Source organism: Scylla paramamosain, chromosome 9 (assembly GCF_035594125.1).
Source record: "Scylla paramamosain isolate STU-SP2022 chromosome 9, ASM3559412v1, whole genome shotgun sequence".
NCBI classification, from domain to species: Eukaryota; Metazoa; Arthropoda; class Malacostraca; order Decapoda; family Portunidae; genus Scylla; species Scylla paramamosain.
This window is the reverse complement of record NC_087159.1, coordinates 25,772,501-25,792,500: the sequence shown is the minus strand read 5'-3', so window position 1 is coordinate 25,792,500 and position 20,000 is coordinate 25,772,501. Positions and strand designations below refer to the sequence as shown.

At 44.1% G+C, this 20,000-nt stretch overlaps 2 protein-coding genes and 1 long non-coding RNA gene across 3 annotated transcripts in view; all 3 read left to right on the top strand.

Annotated features, from left to right (window-relative positions):
- The window catches only part of LOC135103760 (uncharacterized), a 17,881-nt gene extending 8,585 nt beyond the window's left edge, over positions 1 to 9,296 (top strand). Inside the window, exon 4 of the mRNA XM_064010459.1 lies at positions 9,183 to 9,296. Within this exon, the coding sequence (XP_063866529.1) occupies positions 9,183 to 9,290 (108 nt within the window). The 3' untranslated portion in view covers positions 9,291 to 9,296. The remainder of the gene's footprint in view (positions 1 to 9,182) is intronic.
- Positions 7,580 to 8,354, top strand: LOC135103761 (uncharacterized). The gene is made up of 2 exons (XR_010270193.1): positions 7,580 to 7,720; positions 8,216 to 8,354. It is a non-coding gene; the product is annotated as an uncharacterized LOC135103761 (long non-coding RNA).
- A 9,742-nt stretch (positions 9,297 to 19,038) lies between the features above and the next one.
- Positions 19,039 to 20,000, top strand: part of LOC135103759 (adhesive plaque matrix protein-like) — a 2,901-nt gene continuing 1,939 nt past the window's right edge. Inside the window, exons 1-2 of the mRNA XM_064010457.1 lie at positions 19,039 to 19,156; positions 19,867 to 20,000. The exon at positions 19,867 to 20,000 is cut by the window's right edge and continues 16 nt beyond it. Coding sequence (XP_063866527.1) covers positions 19,867 to 20,000 — 134 coding nt within the window. The 5' untranslated portion in view covers positions 19,039 to 19,156. The remainder of the gene's footprint in view (positions 19,157 to 19,866) is intronic.

Below are 20,000 nucleotides of genomic sequence, written 5' to 3'. Positions count from 1 at the left end.
TATCTACCTACCTACCTATCTAATGACTAATCAATGTATTTATCTGTTTATTTATTTATTTATTCATTTATTTATTTATTTACCTGTTTGTTCACCTATTAATTCATATACCCGTATCTACTCACCTATCAACTTATCATTTACCGTTTGTCTTCCATTTGTATTCCTTTGCGATCCTCCTCCCTCCATACCGCCCCATACCCCCCTCCAAACCCCTCCTTTCCCTTGTGTTCCTTCGTGTGCCTCCTCCTCTCACACTCACAAACACCAGTCTTCATCCCCGTCACACTAATCCGAGGTCTAACAACACCTTTAAACCTTCAAGCGCCTTTCCTGTTCACCTCAGTCCCGTTTAGGAGTTGTGTGTGTTTGTGCTACGTCACTGCACTAATTAAATATAGATTCCCTCTCACTCGTCTTATTTTTTGCTCCTTTCCTCTTTCTCCGTACAGTTTTTTTTTTGTTTTGTTGCTTATTTTTTTGTCATTGTCATAGTAATTCAGTCACTGTTGGTGTTGTTGTTGGTGTAGTATTGTTTATCGCCTTTTTCCCTGGGAGGTGTGTTAATGTTAGTGGTGTCGTTCTGTTTCTGTGCGTGATTCTCTCTCTCTCTCTCTCTCTCTCTCTCTCTCTCTCTCTCTCTCTCTCTCTCTCTCTCTCTCTTGTTATCGAAAATGTTGTCATTGTTGTTGTTGTTGTTGTTGTTGTTGTTGTTGATATTGTTGTTGTTGTTGTTGTTGTTGATGTTGCTGTTGTTGTTGTTGTTGTTTTTGTTGTTGTTGTTTTTGTTGTTGTTTTTGTTGTTGTTGCTGTTGTTTTTGTTGTTGTTGTTGTTGTTTTTGTTGCTGATGTTGTTGTTGTTGTTGTTGCTGCTGCTGCTGATGCTGTTGCTGCTGTTGTTGTTGTTGTTCTATTAGTGTAACATTGTCTTTCCTCTTGTTATGGGAAATTTTTTGTCATTGTTATTGTTATTATTGTCTCTCTGTACGTGTAATATTCTGTCTCTTTTTGTCATCGGAAACTTTGTTGTCATTGTTTGTGTTGTTATTCTCTCAGTATAACGTTCTCCTCTCGTCACTGTTGCGGTCACTGTGTAGTCACCATGAGCCTCTCCCCACAGTAACCGTTATCATTGCCAATACTTCACTTTCATTATGTTCCCCCTCTCCATTTCACTCGCTTCATCACCCACCACCACCACCACCACCCCATATGTGTACTCTTTATTATCAACGCCACCACCACCACCACAGTGCAACCACTATTACATCCTACCGTCACAATCGAGAGCATTGTCACCATCCGCCGCCCATTCTCGTCCTCTTTATCACTGTCACGCCATGTTTTGTCTTCTCATTTCGCTTAAAAAAACGCCTCGGTCTTGTATCATCATCCGTCACTTTTACCGCCGCCGCCGTCACTGAATCACTATCACCGCCATCAGTGACCTTCAAACAAGCAGGCGCGGCTCGGAGTGTTCCTCCTCCCCTGCAAGGTTAATATGTGACCAAAATAACGATAATACAGATAATAAAGTCGTAGTAATGAGAATAAGAGTCAATTCCCCGTTTTCTGTACTCTGTCATCATGGAGGAAGATATAGAGGGTGTGTCCAACGTGCATGATTTCCGATCTGTGCTGAAGAAAGGTCGATGTGATTACCAGCAGCTCCTGAAGGAAACGCGGAGAGACGTGTATTGCACAACGGCGCTGTAAACCACGGGGCGGGGTGGGGGGGACGAATGGCGGAGAAGGGAGGAAAGACGAACCTGAAGAGGCAAAAATTTCCCTCATAAAAAGGAGGGTAAATGTTCAGGTCACGTGACGCTTCGTGACGAGGCTGCGACGCTCCTCAAGGAAGACATGGGCGCGTGAGAGTCACCGCCCACCGTTTCACTCCCCAGCCGCCCACCGCTTCCTCACACGATGAATGCATTTTTTGCTGTGTGGGCGTGCAGGTGGGCGTGTGAGAGAGCTACACTGCCGCTAGAAAAATTAACATCTGGTCTAGGCGCCTCCACGTATCCCTGCCTGCCTCAAGTCTCAAGGCGAGTATCTTGAGACTTGTTGACCCCGAGCCGCGCAGACAAGGTCACCGCCGCCACACCTCGCGCCCTTCAGGTACTGCTCACTTAACCTTGTCTCGAGGCGCCCTCATTCATCCGTGTCACCTTATCTTTATCGACACTTTCTATTTGTTTCCGAGCGATCCACCCGCGCGGGGCGAGTGGCCGTGGCGCACCCGATCCGTCTCTGATTGGCTAACTAATATATATATATATATATATATATATATATATATATATATATATATATATATATATATATATATATATATATATATATATATATATATATATATATATATATATATATATATATATATATATATATATATATATATATATATATATATATATATATATATATATATATACAGATAAATAGATAGATAATTACTAAGATGAATATAAATAGATTGGGACTCGTCTGTGAATGATTGAATGAAGGAATCAAATAAATGAATAAATAAATAAATAAATAAATAAATAAATAAATAAATATAATATGATAAAAGTACGTATATATACATAATACAGGTAAATAACAGGAAAAATATAACACACACACACACACACACACACACACACAGGAAAGGAAGACAGAAAGACACACCGACAGAGATTATTTACGGTAATTTTGTAATCATTGTTTATCAGTGCGGACGAGCGGAATTTCAAAATACACTTTTACATCTCTGGGAAGTTGCGGTGACGTGGGTGGCCTGGTGGCGTGGCGGCGAGGGCTGTACTGGAGAGACCAACCATGCAGCACTAAATAACTTTAATATATTCCTATTGGCTTTAATATTCTGCTTGTAATAAAATCTAGTATACCAATTCATAAACGAAAGACTCTTCAGGAAGGTGACAGGGAATCAAGAAACATCTTTTTTCTTGCAATGAAATATCATACACAAATGTATGTTTAGACGAAAGACTCTTCAGGAAGCTTGTGGGGAATTAACAAACAGTTTTCTCTTCTAATAAAACAACACACAGATTTAGAGACGAAAGACTCTTGAGGAAACAAGCAGGGAATCAACAAAACTAATGGGGAATGAACAATCAACTTCTGCTTGTAATAAAATCCCATACAGTAATCTATAAACGAAAGAATCTTCAGGAGGCTAGAAGGAAAGCAACAAACAACGACAAGACGAGGTGGCAGCTGACATGTGGCCGCGCCGAGCTCCCCCCAGTAACAGGCGGCGCTGCTCACCTCCATCACAATGATTCTTGCCTCGTATACTTTTTATGGTGTCTTTTCACTTTTATTAATCTCGCCCCACTTTCCGATTCGACGTGTCCGAGGGCTGCGGGAAGGCTGGCGGCGGCCTTGAGGTGTGGGCCTGCGTGGGGAGCGGGAAGGCGGGAACACAGAGGTAGGCACTCATATCATGATTCACTGTGGGGCGGGAGGGTGGAAGATGGAGGAGAATAGGCGGGAGGGTTGAAGCGTGGCAGTGGAGGGCGGGAGGGGGTATCTGACAGTGGTGGGTGGGACACTGGAGGCTGTGGGGTAGGGAGGGGTGAATGGGAGGGCGTGTAGTGACGGCAGGTGCATGGGAGAGAGGAAGCCAGGCCGTGCACCGCGCCGGCTAGTGAGGGTGGTGAGGCAAGATCACCGCCATGCCTTAGTGACGCGGGGCTGTGAGGAAAATTATGTCTATTTTTTTTACAGCAACAACAGGGTTGTAAGGAACACCTGGACGACACTGCCACGGGATAGGAACGTTTCGGTAACTAACAAACTAAACAAAGAACTAACTAACAAACTTACTAGCTTGCTGACTAACCAATTAATTAACTAACAAAACAAAATAAATACCGACTAGTATATCCGATTACAGGAAGAAGGAAGTTGCGATGAGCACACACACACACACACACACACACACACACACACACACGAGAAAAAAAAAAAACAAGAAAAAAAACGAGACTATTCTTCACTCTTGACTAGGCGAGTGTCCCCCGGGCTGACTGGCTGAGCAGGAAAGGATGCGTGGGCTGCAGCAGAGGACACCACGGCACATGAGCTGCATAATTCAGGAGACGCAGCGCAGGAAATTCCATCAACACACTGCGACGCGTACAATTACCCCGGTGAATACTGCACGTGGGAACATCGCTTGCATCACGCACTGCTTCCTATGAGCGAGCGAGAGGGAACCAGAACGCACTGAGACCAACCAGCCCGCTACCTCAATACCACTCTATGTAGGGCGCCGCGCTTTGCTCTCTCGCCACGACTATTTTCAAAGGCCACAGAGCTGATTAATCGGGTTCTCAAATGTGTTTCTCCTGTTCATAATATGGAATTCTTGGTAATCTGTCACTAAAATCATAAAAAAAAAAAAATCCTTAAAAACCCCGTGTGACTTCAACTAGAGCCTTTGGAATGAAGCACTTTAAATCTCTCAAGAGTGTTCTCAAGAGTGTTTCTTCTGTTCATGACGCAGAAATCTTGTTAATCTGTCACTGGAGCCATAAAAAAACGTCATAAAAAACCTGCCTAACTTCAATTAGAGAATATGAAATGCAGTGGAAGTGCGGCGCAGCAGTGTTTCAGAATATGATCACCCTCATGGACATTCTGCGCACTCCCCTCCACAGGCCTGACGGTTTTAGCCATTACGATTGGGATTCCTGCTTGGGGAAGGGGGAGGAAGAGGGAATTATGGTGGGAAGAAGAGTGAGACAGGGGAGGAATGAAGGAACAGTGGGAATTCTGGTGGGGGAGAGACATTGAGACAGGTAACGGTAGAGACAGAGAGGGGAAGATGTACTGGAGAAGAGATTAAGTTTGATATGTGCGTGAGAGGTGAAAAGGTGAAGAGGAAATGAAGAGGAAACGGTGAAGTGGCGAAGAGGGAGATGATGTGGAGGCGGATGGATGTAAACAGACGAAAGAAGGGATAAGGAAGGAGGTGGTAGACTGACAGGGGTGGCAAGAAGAGAAGAAAGAAGGAAAAAAAAAGATGAATATAGGAATAGCAAGCGAAAGAAGGGGAAAAAAAAGGAAAGGGGATGTGGGAAGAATAAAAAAGGAAGATGAAGAAAGAGAAAAAAGGAGAAGAGGAAAAAGAAAAAGAAAGGTGAGCAAAAGACTAGGGAGATGAAGGAAAAGGAAAAAAAAAAGAGGGGGAAAAGGAGTAGAGAATGAAGAGCAAAGAGGGGAAAGGGGGCGGGGTAATTTTTTATTGGAGAGAATCCTTGAGCCCCTCAAGCTTTCATTTCCGGGCATTCTGGTTCACAATTAGGTGCGTCACTCACAAGGAAAAATCAGGTAAAGGTCTAAAGCACACACACACACACACACACACACACACACACACACACACACACACACACACACACACACACACACACACACACACACACACACACACACACACATATGTAATGAAGTCAAGTGTGCATGACTTACGTACAAATGTAACTAGTACCGTGTCTGTCTGTCTGTCTGTCTGTCTGTCTGTCTGTCTCTCTCTCTCTCTCTCTCTCTCTCTCTCTCTCTCTCTCTCTCTCTCTCTCTCTCTCTCTCTCTCTCTCTCTCACACACACACACACACACACACACACACACACACACACAAACACGTATGCACATGTAACATTGCCATACAAACAAACATACAAGCATGCACTCACAAACACCCAAATAGAAACACACACACACACACACACACACACACACACACACACACACACACACACACACACACACACACACACACACACACACACACACACACACACACACACAAATAAACAAACACATGCACACACAGCCTTTTATATTTACACACATTCATAACAAAAAAAAAAAAGAGAGAAGGAAAAATAAGAAAACTAGATGATTGAGGCTAAGTCGAAACTTAAACCGAATTATAATTTTTGTCTTTTATTCTATCTGTTTTACTTTCTCTCTCTCTCTCTCTCTCTCTCTCTCTCTCTCTCTCTCTCTCTCTCTCTCTCTCTCTCTCTCTCTCTCTCTCTCTCTCATAAATAACACGGTTTAGACAAGTCCCAGAAAACAACAACAAAAAATATATATAATAAATAAATAAATAAAATCTTTCTCTCTGTATAGTCATAAACAGATCGCAGCGAAATAACACGTTAAAAATAATAACAATAAAAAAAAAACATTAAAAACACAAGGCTTCTCACTGTCTCACCACAAACAGAACAAGTATGTAACTAGGCGAACACTTCAACTCACAAGGAAGTTTCAGTCAATAAGGAGAATCTATCACTATGCCACAAACGAAGGCGCTAAGATGCGAAGGCCAGGAAGGCTCATACATATTTATACATCACAATCTTTTCAACACGACCGCCAAAGGAGAGAAGGAACAAATGATGGATAGAAGAAAAGGAAAAGAAAGGAGAGATTTTTGGCAGGGTGGCAGGAAAAGAGGGACAGAAGGAAAATCGGCTGTATGGTTAATTCTGCCATGAGGAAAAGAAAGAGGGAGGGAGAAAGGAAGGAAGGAAGGATGGAAGGAATGTTGAACGCATACGCACCTCAAATTTGTCATGAATGAAAAAAAAAAATGAAGGAAGGAGTAAGGAAGAAAAACAAGGAAAGAAAAAAGGACGGAAGGTTAACTCTGCCTTAAGGAGAGGAAAGGAAGGAAAGAAAGAAGGAATGAAAGAAGGAAGTAAAGAAGGTCGAGGATCAATAACTATGAAGGAAGTAAAAGAAGGAAAGGAGCGAATTAAGGAAAGGAAGGAAGCAAGGCCGATTGGACTGGTCAATTCTGCCACGAGGAAACAAACTGGCAAACAAATCCAGGAGACAAACGAGCAGCAGATTGCGAGGCGCTGCGCTGAATTAAGCTGCAAGTTGAGCAAATGTTTGGCGAGAGTAACAAGAGAGAAAGAGAAAGACAGACAGGACGGCAAGCATTGTGGCACAGCAGGCAGGGAAGAGACAGAGAGGCGGAGAGAGACAGAGAAATAATAGAAAGTAAGGATGAGCAGCGTGGTCGGGAGCATAGCACAGCCTCTTAGTGCATTCCGCGGCTGTCATTTCTATATGCATGTGACTATTCAGGTCAGGGAAGCCCTCTAACAGCAGCGGCAGAAGAGGCCTTTGTGTCAGATCCCCAACCACACCCCTACATCCTCCCCGCATCCAGACACCCCACACCCTCCTCTCCCTCCAGATACATACTCTACACCCTATCCCCTCCTTTAGAAACACCCTTACATCATCTCCCCTCCTCAAGACACCCCTACACCGTCTCCCCGTCCAGACACACCCCTACACCCTCCCGGCATCCAGACACACCCCTCCAGCCTCCCCTCTTCCCTCCATGGTCCCAGGTCTCAATTGCAGAACCATGACACTGCGCCAGGGAGTCCCCAAGGAGTGTTAAGTAGTAAATGAGAAGCAAACAAAACAAAGGGAAGATCCAAGACGCGAGACGAAGGGATACGCCTACTGAGATACGCACACACACACACACACGCACGCACACACACACACACTCAACACACCACATCATGTGCCGGCCCTGTGGTTAACCTTCTCAGCGGAGCGGGGGACGGGGAGTGAAGGGAGGGAAAGGCCTCCTATAAATACAAGACCCGTCGCTGCCCTCATCATTCCCTCGCTGACTCTTGCAGAAGAAACATCAGTGAAGGTAATGAAGTCTGCCTCATCTGTGACTCTGAGACTCACCTGTAGGAGGAAAATAACCAGAGGCTCAGACTTCAGCCACGGGTGGACTTAAGACTCATTATTTTTTGTTCATTATCCTGATGGCGTGCAGTAGATAACACTCACACCTCAGGCCACGACAGACTGATAATTACTGCCACTTAGTCACTCATATTCCAGAGAGACTGAGAGAGGAGGAGGGAGAGAAAGGAAGACACTCACATCTCAGGATACGACACACTCATAATTACTGCCACTTACTCTTCACACATTGCTGACACACACACACACACACACACACACACGGATAGACAGACAGATAGATACTTCATTGACCACAGAGGGAGGGCAGGAAAGGGAGACAGGGTATAAACCATCTGACAGAAAGAGGAAAAAATCGTTTCCATTTGCCTCATGACGTGTGACGCGGCTTGTGAAAGGACACCACTTCACTTCCCCGCCCCGCCCCGTGTTTCAGATGTGGTCCAGCGTGCGTGTGGCAGCCGTGGTGGTGGTGGCGCTCCTGGCGGTGGTGGAGGCGTCGTACCCTGCTCCTGCCCCCAGTTACCACAGGCCCGCCCCCTGCTACCCGGAGACTCAATACGTCACCCAGTACCCAGACACAGGTTAAGGAGGTAAGTATGGGACACTCTCTGGTGGTTCCCTGTTGCCAGTGTGATGTGCAGCCACTCTAGAAAAAAATACTTTGATTAGACCTTGTAAACATTTCCTCTGAGCCTACATATAGACTCACAGACACATGTTATGTTTTATTTGCTGGTTAATATGATAAGGCGCTGCTGTAGAAAAAGGAAAAGCTTTGATTAGACTTTATAAACGCGTCCTCTAAATCTTCAAATATATATTCAGACATTTAATGCTTTACTTACTAGTTATCATGAGTAATCACTTGAAAAGGCAAAGAGTGTTTTAGTAATTCAGTAATGTTTATGTATTTATTATATTTTAAGGATAAATGTGCATAATTTTTTCCCACGTGTGATAAGGGTGTACATTTTCACAGCTTCCTTTTAATAACCGCAGTGGACAGGTGAGGTGTGAAGCTAATCACCTGCTTGTTTCTTCCTTCCCTCCCCCCGCGCCAGGTCCCGGTGTACAAGACCGAGTACAAGACCCAGGTCGTGCCCACCACCATCTACCATACCCAGTACCAAACCCAGTACCAGACCGTGTACAAGACTCAATACCAAACCCAGTACGTCACCCAGACTGAGTACAAGACCCAGGTGCAGTACAAGACCCAGTACCAGACCGTGTACAAGACCCAGGTGGTGCCCCAGTACATCACCACCACTGTCTATCAGACTCAGTACAAGACCCAGGTGCAGTACCAGACCCAGTACGTCACCCAGACCCAGTACCAGACGGTGTACAAGACCAAGATCCAGCCCCAGTACGTCACCACCACCCAGGTCCAGTACCAGACCCATTACCAGACCAAGGTTGTGCCCCAGTACCACACCGTCACCGAGACCCAGCACAGCTACAAGACCGTCTGCCCCAAGCCCTCTTACGGCGGCTACGGCAAGTAAGACCACCACACACCACGCCACACGCCGCCACATCCCTGTACAGAGTCACCGAAGGGAAGCATTCACTAACTCACTGTCCTTACCCTCACACGCATCAATGATCTGTACTATACTCACCCTCACTTGGTTCCAAACGCGTCTTAAGTATTGAAATTATTAATCATCGGTTTTAAATACTCTTTCTGTCTTTGTCTCTCTTCCTCTTCACATCTCTAATTCCTATAACAGTGAGTAGATGTCCTGTTCTCTTACTGAAAGCCATACCTGTTCCCTCATACTTCTCTCAGTCTTCCTCCTCTCCTCCTCATCCCTCTGATTTCCATAACAGCGAGTGGAATATGTTCTCTCCAATATTTAAATTATAATTATTACTATTTGTACTGTATGTCTCGTGGTTGTCAAATGATACACACACACGCAAGCACGCACACGCTCCCTTGGTGATGTTTAGACTCGAGTACCCGAACCAAGTGTAATATAGACCCTAACAATAAAATATGTAATGTATCCTTGTGTTTGCTGTATCTCCCTCTGTCTCCCTTTGTCCTCCTCTGATTGGTGAAGGGCGGGTTTGCTTGCGGGGAACATCGTGTTGTATTGCTATATGTATGCTACATCTATATTCAATTTGGAAATGAACATGAGAAAAATAATAAGGTCTATAATATGTATCTGTGCCTGGGAAAAATATTCTGGACTGGTCCTACTGAAGAAAAAGTCTGTACAACCTTTACTTCTTATGGTTGATATTTATTTGTTTTGCAGAGAACGTGCAAAATGTCAAACAGAAAATACTAAATAATTATGAGCTGATCTGACTGGCATACCAAAGTGTCTGTATTCATCTTTATAATTACTTTTTAAGCATGTAAACATCTTTAACACAAAGTCAGACAGAAAAATAATAAAAGCTATAATGAATAAAAAGGGAAGCTTCTGAAATGCTTCTACTGAAAAAAAAAAAAAAAAAAATACGGCATTTCCTTCGTATAACTTCTCAATTTTGTGTATCCAAGTTAATTTCTTTTATAAGCAGCGAGGCAAGCTAATAACGACACCACTGCAAGAAAAAAGGGAGACAAACATACCCAAAGATACCCACACATTGTTTTTTCCAGAGAGAGAGAGAGAGAGAGAGAGAGAGAGAGAGAGAGAGAGAGAGAGAGAGAGAGAGAGAGAGAGAGAGAGAGAGAGAGTTGTGAAAGGAACATTTGGCAATCAGCTGATACTCTGCAGGTTACACGATACTGGTGCCTTGAAAGTGCCTGCGTCGGAGGAGGAAGAGAAAGTAAATAAAAGCAGTTCCCGAGAATTCACCAGAAAAGGGAAAGGAAGAACTCAGGTATTATTAGTCCATTCCTTGCATTAGGAACACGGATAAAATAAGTGAGAGGAGAATGTCTTAATTGCACCGCGGTATTGAAGGGCAAGGGGGAGAGACACCATGCTTTCACACTCACTCGTCTATGAAACCCAAGCACAGACGAACACTGGTCAACTCTTGCATTAGGAACACGGATAAAATAAGTGAGAGGAAATTTTGTAAATGCACCACGGTATTGGAAGAGAGAGAGGAGGAGGAAAGCATAAGGCTGTCACACCTGCTCGTCCATGAACCTGCATTGCGAACACGGACAAAATAAGTGAAAGAAAATGTTTGAATCGCAACGTGGCCGAAGAAAGGAACACGCACATCATACTGGCATGTTTACAATACACAAAAAAAATGTTAAAGCTACAAGTGATGCAGAATATACAAGAACATAAGAGAATAAGAAAGTTCACGTGGCAGTCCTTGCATGAAACGCATCTACCTGTCTTCACCTATCACCTTCATACTATAAATTTATCTAATCTTCTTTTAAAGTTCCCTAATGACTCAGCACTAACAACCTGATTACTGACCCCATTCCATTCATCTACTACTCTATTTGAGAGCCAGTTTCTTTCTGCAGCAACTTCACAACACGAGAACCTTCACCACTGTCTTGCTTATAGCGGGACTGGGGAGGTTGACGAGACCCCAGTGCATCAACACGCCTAAGAGAGACAGATGCTGGATTAACCTGACAACACGCAAACTTTCACTGCTTTCCTGTTTATGGAAGCGCTGAGATAACCTGAAAGAGAGAGAGAGAGAGAGAGAGAGAGAGAGAGAGAGAGAGAGAGAGAGAGAGAGAGAGAGAGAGAGAGAGAGAGAGAGAGAGAGAGAGAGAGAGAGAGAGAGAGAGAGAGAGAGAGAGAGAGAGAGAAAGAGAGAGAGAGACCCGCGAAGCACACAACACATAACACCTGGTTTCATTTATGTTGACCGAGTTCCCAGGACACCTAACATGAAAGTGTGAATATATGCATATCTGATAACACTTCGACAGGTGAGAGGAGACAGACACAGTGATAATACCTTCCACCGCTCGAGATAACAATAATAATTAAACTCGAGACGTTTGTTATCATCACACTGAAGTACAAGAAGGTTACCAAGGAAGAATAAACAAGGTAATGCACTCATAAGAGTTCGAGTATGAATAATTGAAGGGGTGTGGCTGATGGAAAGGGGAAACCTAGATCAATGACTCAGCACGGATTTAATATTCTGAACCGCCAACACATTAGAAATATACGCTTGAAATAAGTGGTCAGATGAATGGGAATGTGGCCGAAGACTAGTTATCCATTCTTCACAGTTTATTGACTTGGAGATGACTGAGGAAAGAGAAAGTTTTATTCAGCCTCCTCTCAGTGAATGATTAAACTCTAGTTGCGAAAGTCGTTAGCGACCAGACAAGCGCCGTTCATTGAATTAATGCTGGAGATTAGAGAAAGGAATGTGAATGTTTGGGATGTGTAAGATTCCGAAGAGGTGGAAATTATAGTGTTTTTTTGACTGGAAGAGCAGTATTGTTGCTGAAGATACCGATGTACAGTTGCCCCCAAAAAAGTGTTGCTATATTCTGCAAAATGTTTTACTTTATTTTGCAACATCATTTCCTGGAGAGAGTGTAGATTGTTGTGTGTTATGCGCAGGAACTGACACTCGAAATGTACAGTTACCCCAAGAATTATGGAGTATTCAACAAAATGCATTCACGAGGTTTTGCAGCAACACTTCCTCAGTATCAGTTACACCAATACGCAAAGCTCGTCACTGGAGATCGGAGACAGTAATAATATGTACACTATTTTCTTTTTATTCTATTTTTCACGTAACGATAAGAGTAAAAATAACCACCGTGCTCTTAAAAAGAAACAGGTGGATGCTTCCGTCACTCAAAGCTCCGTGTTTGATCAGCCTTCTGCTGCTCAGGACGCACGCAGCACAGGAGACAGCCAGACAGGAAACGGTATCCTCATTAACTGACAGACCAGCTGCTGCCCTTCTTTGGAACGCAGTATGTGTGAAGTTTTGCCCTCGTGAAGGAAAATTAACTATGGCATCAGGAGTACGTACACACACACACACACACACACACACACACACACACACACACACACACACACACACACACACACACACATTCTCTCTCTCTCTCTCTCTCTCTCTCTCTCTCTCTCTCTCTCTCTCTCTCTCTCTCTCTCTCTCTCTCTCTCCTTCACGCCCCTTTCCTCTCTTCCTGAAGCCTTTTTATCTTGAGTAAACAAACATCTTCGTTCTACAAGATGATAATGCCCGTTTTCCTTCACATTCCCGCAAAAATATGCCATTGTCATCTCTCCTTCTCAAGATGACTCAATCTCGGCATGAAAAATAAGAAAATAGTCTCTAGAAATAAGTTGATATTAAAAGTCTCTCTCTCTCTCTCTCTCTCTCTCTCTCTCTCTCTCTCTCTCTCTCTCTCTCTCTCTCTCTCTCTCTCTCTCTCTCTCTCTCTCTCTCTCTCTCTCTCTCTTCCTTTCTCTCTGGCAGGCAGCCTTCACGCCCCTTTCCTCTCTTCCTGAAGCCTTTTTATCTTGAGTAAACAAACATCTTCGTTCTACAATATGATAATGCCCGTTTTCCTTCACATTCCCGCAAAAATATGCCATCGTCATCTCTCCTTCTCAAGATGACTCAATCTCGGCATGAAAAATAAGAAAATAGTCTCTAGAAATAAGTTGATATTAAAAGTTTATATTCAAAAGATTACTCTCACTCCATAATTTACTTCATCCAGTCAACATTAGGAGTTTTTTATTTTATTTTTTTTTTGTATCATAATATAAATTTTTACCAATATTTGTCAGAAGGAATCTTAATAGAAATCTCCCTCCCTCCCTCCCACCATCTCTCTCTCTCTCTCTCTCTCTCTCTCTCTCTCTCTCTCTCTCTCTCTCTCTCTCTCTCTCTCTCTCTCTCTCTCTCCCCAAGGAACGGTGATGACACAAGCATTAGGTTACAAGTATTACGCCAAACCAGATTTTCCTGCTCATCTTTACGTTGTCACCCAAACATGCTTACCACTTTTACTTTCACGCCTCCTCGCCTACGGACCACTGCCCCTCCCACGCACGCTCCCGGCCAAGTGTACTTCCCTGACGCTCTCTCCGCCGCCCCGAACACCTGGTGAAGCTTCGGCAGGCGTTCGGAACCTTGAAGTTGATTTGCTGAAAGGAAACGCCTCTACGCCCACTTCTGCTACTTTCCAAAGGCTTTAGTTTAAGCTACACGGTTTTTAAGGATACATTTTTAAGGTTTGAGTGACAAGTTAACAAGATTTCTACATTATTAATGGGAGAAACACTCTTGAGAACCCGGCTAATCATCTCTGTGGCCTTGGAAGATGGTCGTGGTGGTGAGAGAGAGCAGAGCGTTCCTGAATCCGGTCCTGAGTGTCACACATGGGAAGGCTTTAAGTTTTGTTCAGTGGATCTTGAACGAGGGTGCTTATTCTAGATTGTTTGTTGGAGTGCGTTGTCTGGTGCTGGGTGTCACTGATGGTTGGCTGTGATGGAGGGATGGATGGATGGATGGATGGATGGATGGATTGACTGTTTAAAAGATAGATGGATAGTAGATAGGTAAGAGAGAGAGAGAGAGAGAGAGAGAGAGAGAGAGAGAGAGAGAGAGAGAGAGAGAGAGAGAGAGAGAGAGAGAGAGAGAGAGATTCTATTCGATAGCTATTTTTTGCACCTTTTTTGTTTCCTCCTCCTAAAAACCAGTTTGCTTCTCTCTCTCTCTCTCTCTCTCTCTCTCTCTCTCTCTCTCTCTCTCTCTCTCTCTCTCTGATTTGTTGATACACCATGTCATTACTCCTCCTCTCCTTCTCCTCCTCCTCCTCCTCCTCCTTCTCTCCCACTTCCCCTTTTCATCTACTGGTTTTCCCTCCTCCTCTTTGTCCTTCGACTCCTTGTTTTCTTTCTCTCCTCCCTTTCTCTTACGTTCCTCCACCTTCCACCTTCTCCTGTCTCCTCTTCTTTCTCATTCTTCTCTCCCTCCTTTTCCTTTCTTTCTCTTCTTTCTCGTCCTCCTTCTCTCATTCTCATACGTAGTGTTTTTTCTACTCCTCCTCCTCTTATTCTTATTCGTAGTTTTTATTATTCCTTATCTTTTTCTCTTCCTCTTCTTATTCTTACTCTTAGTCTTCTTATTGTCATCATCGCCATAAATATTCATCACTGGTGCCCCTGTTACTGGAACCCAAAGGCACTACGCTGTGTGAATACCACTGGGACCAAGCTGGGACTGGAGGGAAGACAGGAAACAACTACAATACCGATTCCTTTTTTTTTTTTTTCTTCTTTTTTTTCACGAGCATTCTCTCACCCTCAGTCGTAACCTCAACTTAGTGCGTGTGTGTGTGTGTGTGTGTGTGTGGGGAGAGGGGAGGTGTTGGCAGTGGATGATTTCAAGTGACTTCAATTCATGGCGACAGGCAGATGACAAATGGGAGGACTGGCGAAAGAGTAAGGGTGTTCTCACGGCTGAAACACCTTACGATTGTTGTATTGTACGAGTGCCGAGCGATTTGCGCAGTGTGACGTAACGCGGGGTGACTGACTTCGCTGACTATTGCATTGCTTTCAATTGAACGCGTGTGAGTAAAGTGGTTCTTTTAAAGCTCAGGTTGTTGCTATAAGTATCTGTATTTTGCGGTGGTTAAACCTTGGATCTGGACATGAGATTTCTGTTCGATATTAAAGCACATGATTAAATTTCCGTTAATGGAAATGCTCACTTTTATCTTAGTTTACTTTTTCTTCATTTATCTACTTCTTTACCTCTTTAGCTATTTGTCTACCAGTTTATTTATCTCTTTGTCTGTTTACTTGCTACATATTTCTTTTGATTATGCGAGCGTTTGAAGTCTGAATCTATTCCTTGTAATCAAAAGCTTCATCCCTTGCTGCTGCTGTGCGCGTCTCAGGAGCTGCCGTGAGCGGGTCAAGTGTCGTCTCGCAGCCTCTCTACTTTCTCATGCCCCTCAACGTTAGCAACAACAAAACCACATGCAATCAATCGATAAGCACCTCAAGTACACCAGTTGATCATTGACGAAAGGCAGACAGTCAAGGCGGCATTTGAAAAGATCTTATAATGTATTAACCTATCATTAAAACTTAGAGAATGTAGTAATATGGATAAATAAACCATTTGAACTGAACTGAACCGAACTTTATCAAGACATGCTGACACAAAACAGGCACGCGCAAACACCGATGCCAGGCCATCCACGCCATAATAAAACAAAATGGCGATTAATAAAAACCTTGAGTACACTGTATGTAGCTGAGCATTAACAGGAAGACGTGCAATGAAAGGTGTGTGGCAGGAAGGCTATATGAAAACATGCACACAAAATCTTTAATACATGATCTGCGCATTAAGAGAAAGGCAACTGGCAAGGTGGCAGAGAGAGCCTATGAAGACGCGCATAGACCCTTCAGTACACTAGATGAAAATGAACAGGAAGGCAGACAGGCAAGTGACAGAAAGACTAAGTGAAAGACTCATGACAGAACTTTGAGTGCATTAACAGCAAGGCAGGTAGGCAAGGTGGCAGAAAAACTAAATGAACACACAGAACCTTGAATGCATTAACAGGAAGGCAGGTAGACAAGGTGACAGGAAGACTAAACGAACACTAAGGAAGGCAGGTAGGCAAGGACCAAATTAACACATATACACATAAACTTCAGTACATTAACAAGAGGGAGAGGGTCAAGATGGCAAAAAGACTAAATAAACACATGACAGGCTCTTAAACACAAACGGTGAACATCAACAGAAGGCAGAGAGGCTAAGTGGCGGGAAGACTCAAATGAACACACACACACACACACACACACACACACACACACGCGGAAGGGACCCACGGAGACAGTAATGCCGGGCCACCTACGCCTCAGCCTGGTGGCGAGTCACGAAATGCCGCGTCCCTTTGCCTCGCCTGGCCTGGGGAGGAGCGGGAAGTGGTTAGCGATCACCAGTGATCACCAACGAGGCGCCCATGCCTCGTTGGCGACACCCGGGAACTCACATCTCTCTCTCTCTCTCTCTCTCTCTCTCTCTCTCTCTCTCTCTCTCTCTCTCTCTCTCTCTCTCTCTCTCTCTCTCTCTCTGTGTGTGTGTGTGTGTGTGTGTGTGTGTGTGATGATGCTAATAATGATGATGATAATAATGATAATAATAATAATAATAATAATAATAATAATAATAATAATAATAATAATAATAACAAAAACAAACGGTTCATTAAAGGAAAACAGCCCAGGAAAACGAAAAGAGTGTGTGTGTGTGTGTGTGTGTGTGTGTGTGTGTGTGTGTGTGTGTGTGTGTGTGTGTGTGTGTGTGTGTGTGTGTGTGTGTGTGTGTGTGTGTGTTCGAGGGAGAGGGAAAACAATGATAAACAAGTAAATAGACATGATAACGCACACGCAAATCTATCTTAAGAAACGATATAAAAAAGAAGAAAAGAAGAAGAAAAGAAAAAAAAGACGCATGGAAAGCTGAACCTAAACCTTAATCAGTTACTTCTATTACGTCGCTCTCTCTTTTCCCTCCAGTGTTCCCTCATGGTCAAGACTAACTCAAGCATCGCCGCGTAAACACCCCACGTCTCGTCTCTCATGGTACATTTTTGCTCAAGGTGTTTGTGGCGGAACCTTTTGTGGCGGAACCTTAACTCATTCAGCCACCGACCCGCTTAGCTGCATATAAGGAAACACAAGAAATAAATAGCATGCAGAAAAAAAAAAAAAAAAGGAGGCAGTATTCAACACACACACACACACACACACACACACAGACACACACACACACACACACACACATACACACACACACACATACACACACACTGGTTTGCCTTCATTGCCCTTCTAATCCTCCCAATTTGTCTAACACCCTCTAATCTAACCAATGCACTGTAAACTTACTATACTAAATCTCCCTTTCCCTCCCCCCCACTCTCTCTCTCTCTCTCTCTCTCTCTCTCTCTCTCTCTCTCTCTCTCTCTCTCTCTCTCTCTCTCTCTCTCTGTCTCTGTCTCTATTTATCCATCGAGTTCTAATTTTCCAGATTCGCTAAGCTGCACTGTCCCCACTCCCGGGCAAGGTGATCAAGCGGGTGGCGGGTCGGGGAAAGGCGGTCTTCTGGGTCGCTTCCAAAGTGTACAGGTCAACACCACGGATGATTCGACATGAATGAGAACACACGCAAGATACCCCACGCGCTCTTGTGTTGCGCTTCAGTACGCTTCCAGTAATGCAGGGAAAGGTGACTTGGTTTGTGGAAAGGTGGGTTATGTAGGTATGTTGGTTCTAGTTAGTGTAAATGTACTTGTTTTCACTCTGCATTCACACTTATATAAACACACACACACACACACGGTACGCCTCCAGTAATGTAGGGAAAGGTGTTTTTGGTGTTTTGGTTTGTGAAAAGGTGGGTATGTGAGTTTGATTAATGTGAACATACCTGTTTTCATTCCTCATAATGACACGCACACATAAACACACACAGTATGCTTCCAGTAATGCAGGGAAAGTTTTTTTTTCTTTTTTTTCGGCAAGGTGTGCAGATGGGTATGTGGACTTAATTGATGTGAAATATACCTGTTCTCACTCCTCATTGTCACGCTTCACACACACACACACACACACACACACACACACACACACACACACACACACACACACACACACACACATACTTACACACAGTACGCCTCCAATAACATAAGGAAACGTGTTGATTTAGGAAAGGTGCACAGGTAGGTAGATGAGGTTAACTACTCTGAATACATACCTGTTCTCACACCTCACACACATACACACACACAAACGAACATTAAAACTTTCACTCATTAGCACAAAAGTAACTCACTCACTCATTCACTCACTCCATCTAAAACGAAGGCAGCTAAATATTGCCTCATTGCCTGCCTCCCTCACTGCCTCACTGACTCACTGCCCACCGCCACGCCAAACACAACATTTCCACCTCTTGAGTCACCAACAGTGCGTATGACTCCAGGAAAATAATATAACCTTCTCTCATGACTCGCTCCCACACTTGAGAGAGAGAGAGAGAGAGAGAGAGAGAGAGAGAGAGAGAGAGAGAGAGAGAGAGAGAGAGAGAGAGAGAGAGAGAGAGAGAGAGAGAAGCCGTCTCTACGTTACTTCTCAATTCAGAACACACAAACATGACATGACATGACACACACACACACACACACACACACACACACACACACACACATACACACACACACACACACACACACACATACACACACAAGAGCCCTGACACGACTCATGCCGGCACCACCTGAAGGGCGTCTCCCCCTGAAGTGAAGGGAGGGAAAGGCACGGTATAAATACAAGCCGAGCCGCTGCTGACACACGCATTCCCTCTCTGACACTGCCAGACGAAACACCCCACGAAGGTAACAACGTGGAGTGCACACACACACACACACACACACACCTCTACACGTCTGCATTTCTTTATCGCTACCTGTATTTGAATTATCTACCTGTTTCCTACCACGTTGAACACATACACGTCCACTCTTCTACACCTCTACATAGTTTCCTGGACTTAACTTGTTTATTTCTTACCGCATATCCAGCTTGTCCACTCTACTACTGTACGACTGCTCCTTACCATACTTGCTGAACAAACAGGCAGTCACATATACCTATTTATTACCATATATTAAGCTTCTTCATCTCACTTCTACGTGACTAATTGTTATCATAGATTTGGCGAGAACACCCATCCACCCCCCCTCCCCTCCACACACACACACACACACACACACACACACACACACACACAAATATCCTCCTCCCCCCCCCAACATACACAGAAACTATCTATCTAAAACTAAGCCTTTCCATCAACTCTCAGCTCCATATCGTGCATAATATGAATCTGTGGCGATGATTTGCTGCCACATTAGCAAACAGCCTCTCTCACTCGTGCACGGCAGAAGGAAAACAGAGGAAACCACTTAAACACTAGTCATCTTGCTTAAATTGGATACTGTTCAATCCTTGCTACGCCTCATAAAGGAGTTAAGAGAAGCCTGAAGAAGAGATGACTTGAGACAGCGTGGTGGAAAGGATGTGTTCTACTGACAAAGTGTTTCAGATGTGGCCCAGCGGAAGTGTGGTTGCGGTGGTGGTGGCTGCCCTGCTGGTGGCGGCAGAAGCTAGCTACCCTCAGCCCTCCTACCAGGCACCGACCCCGTGCTACCCGGTGACCAAGTACGTCACCCACTACCA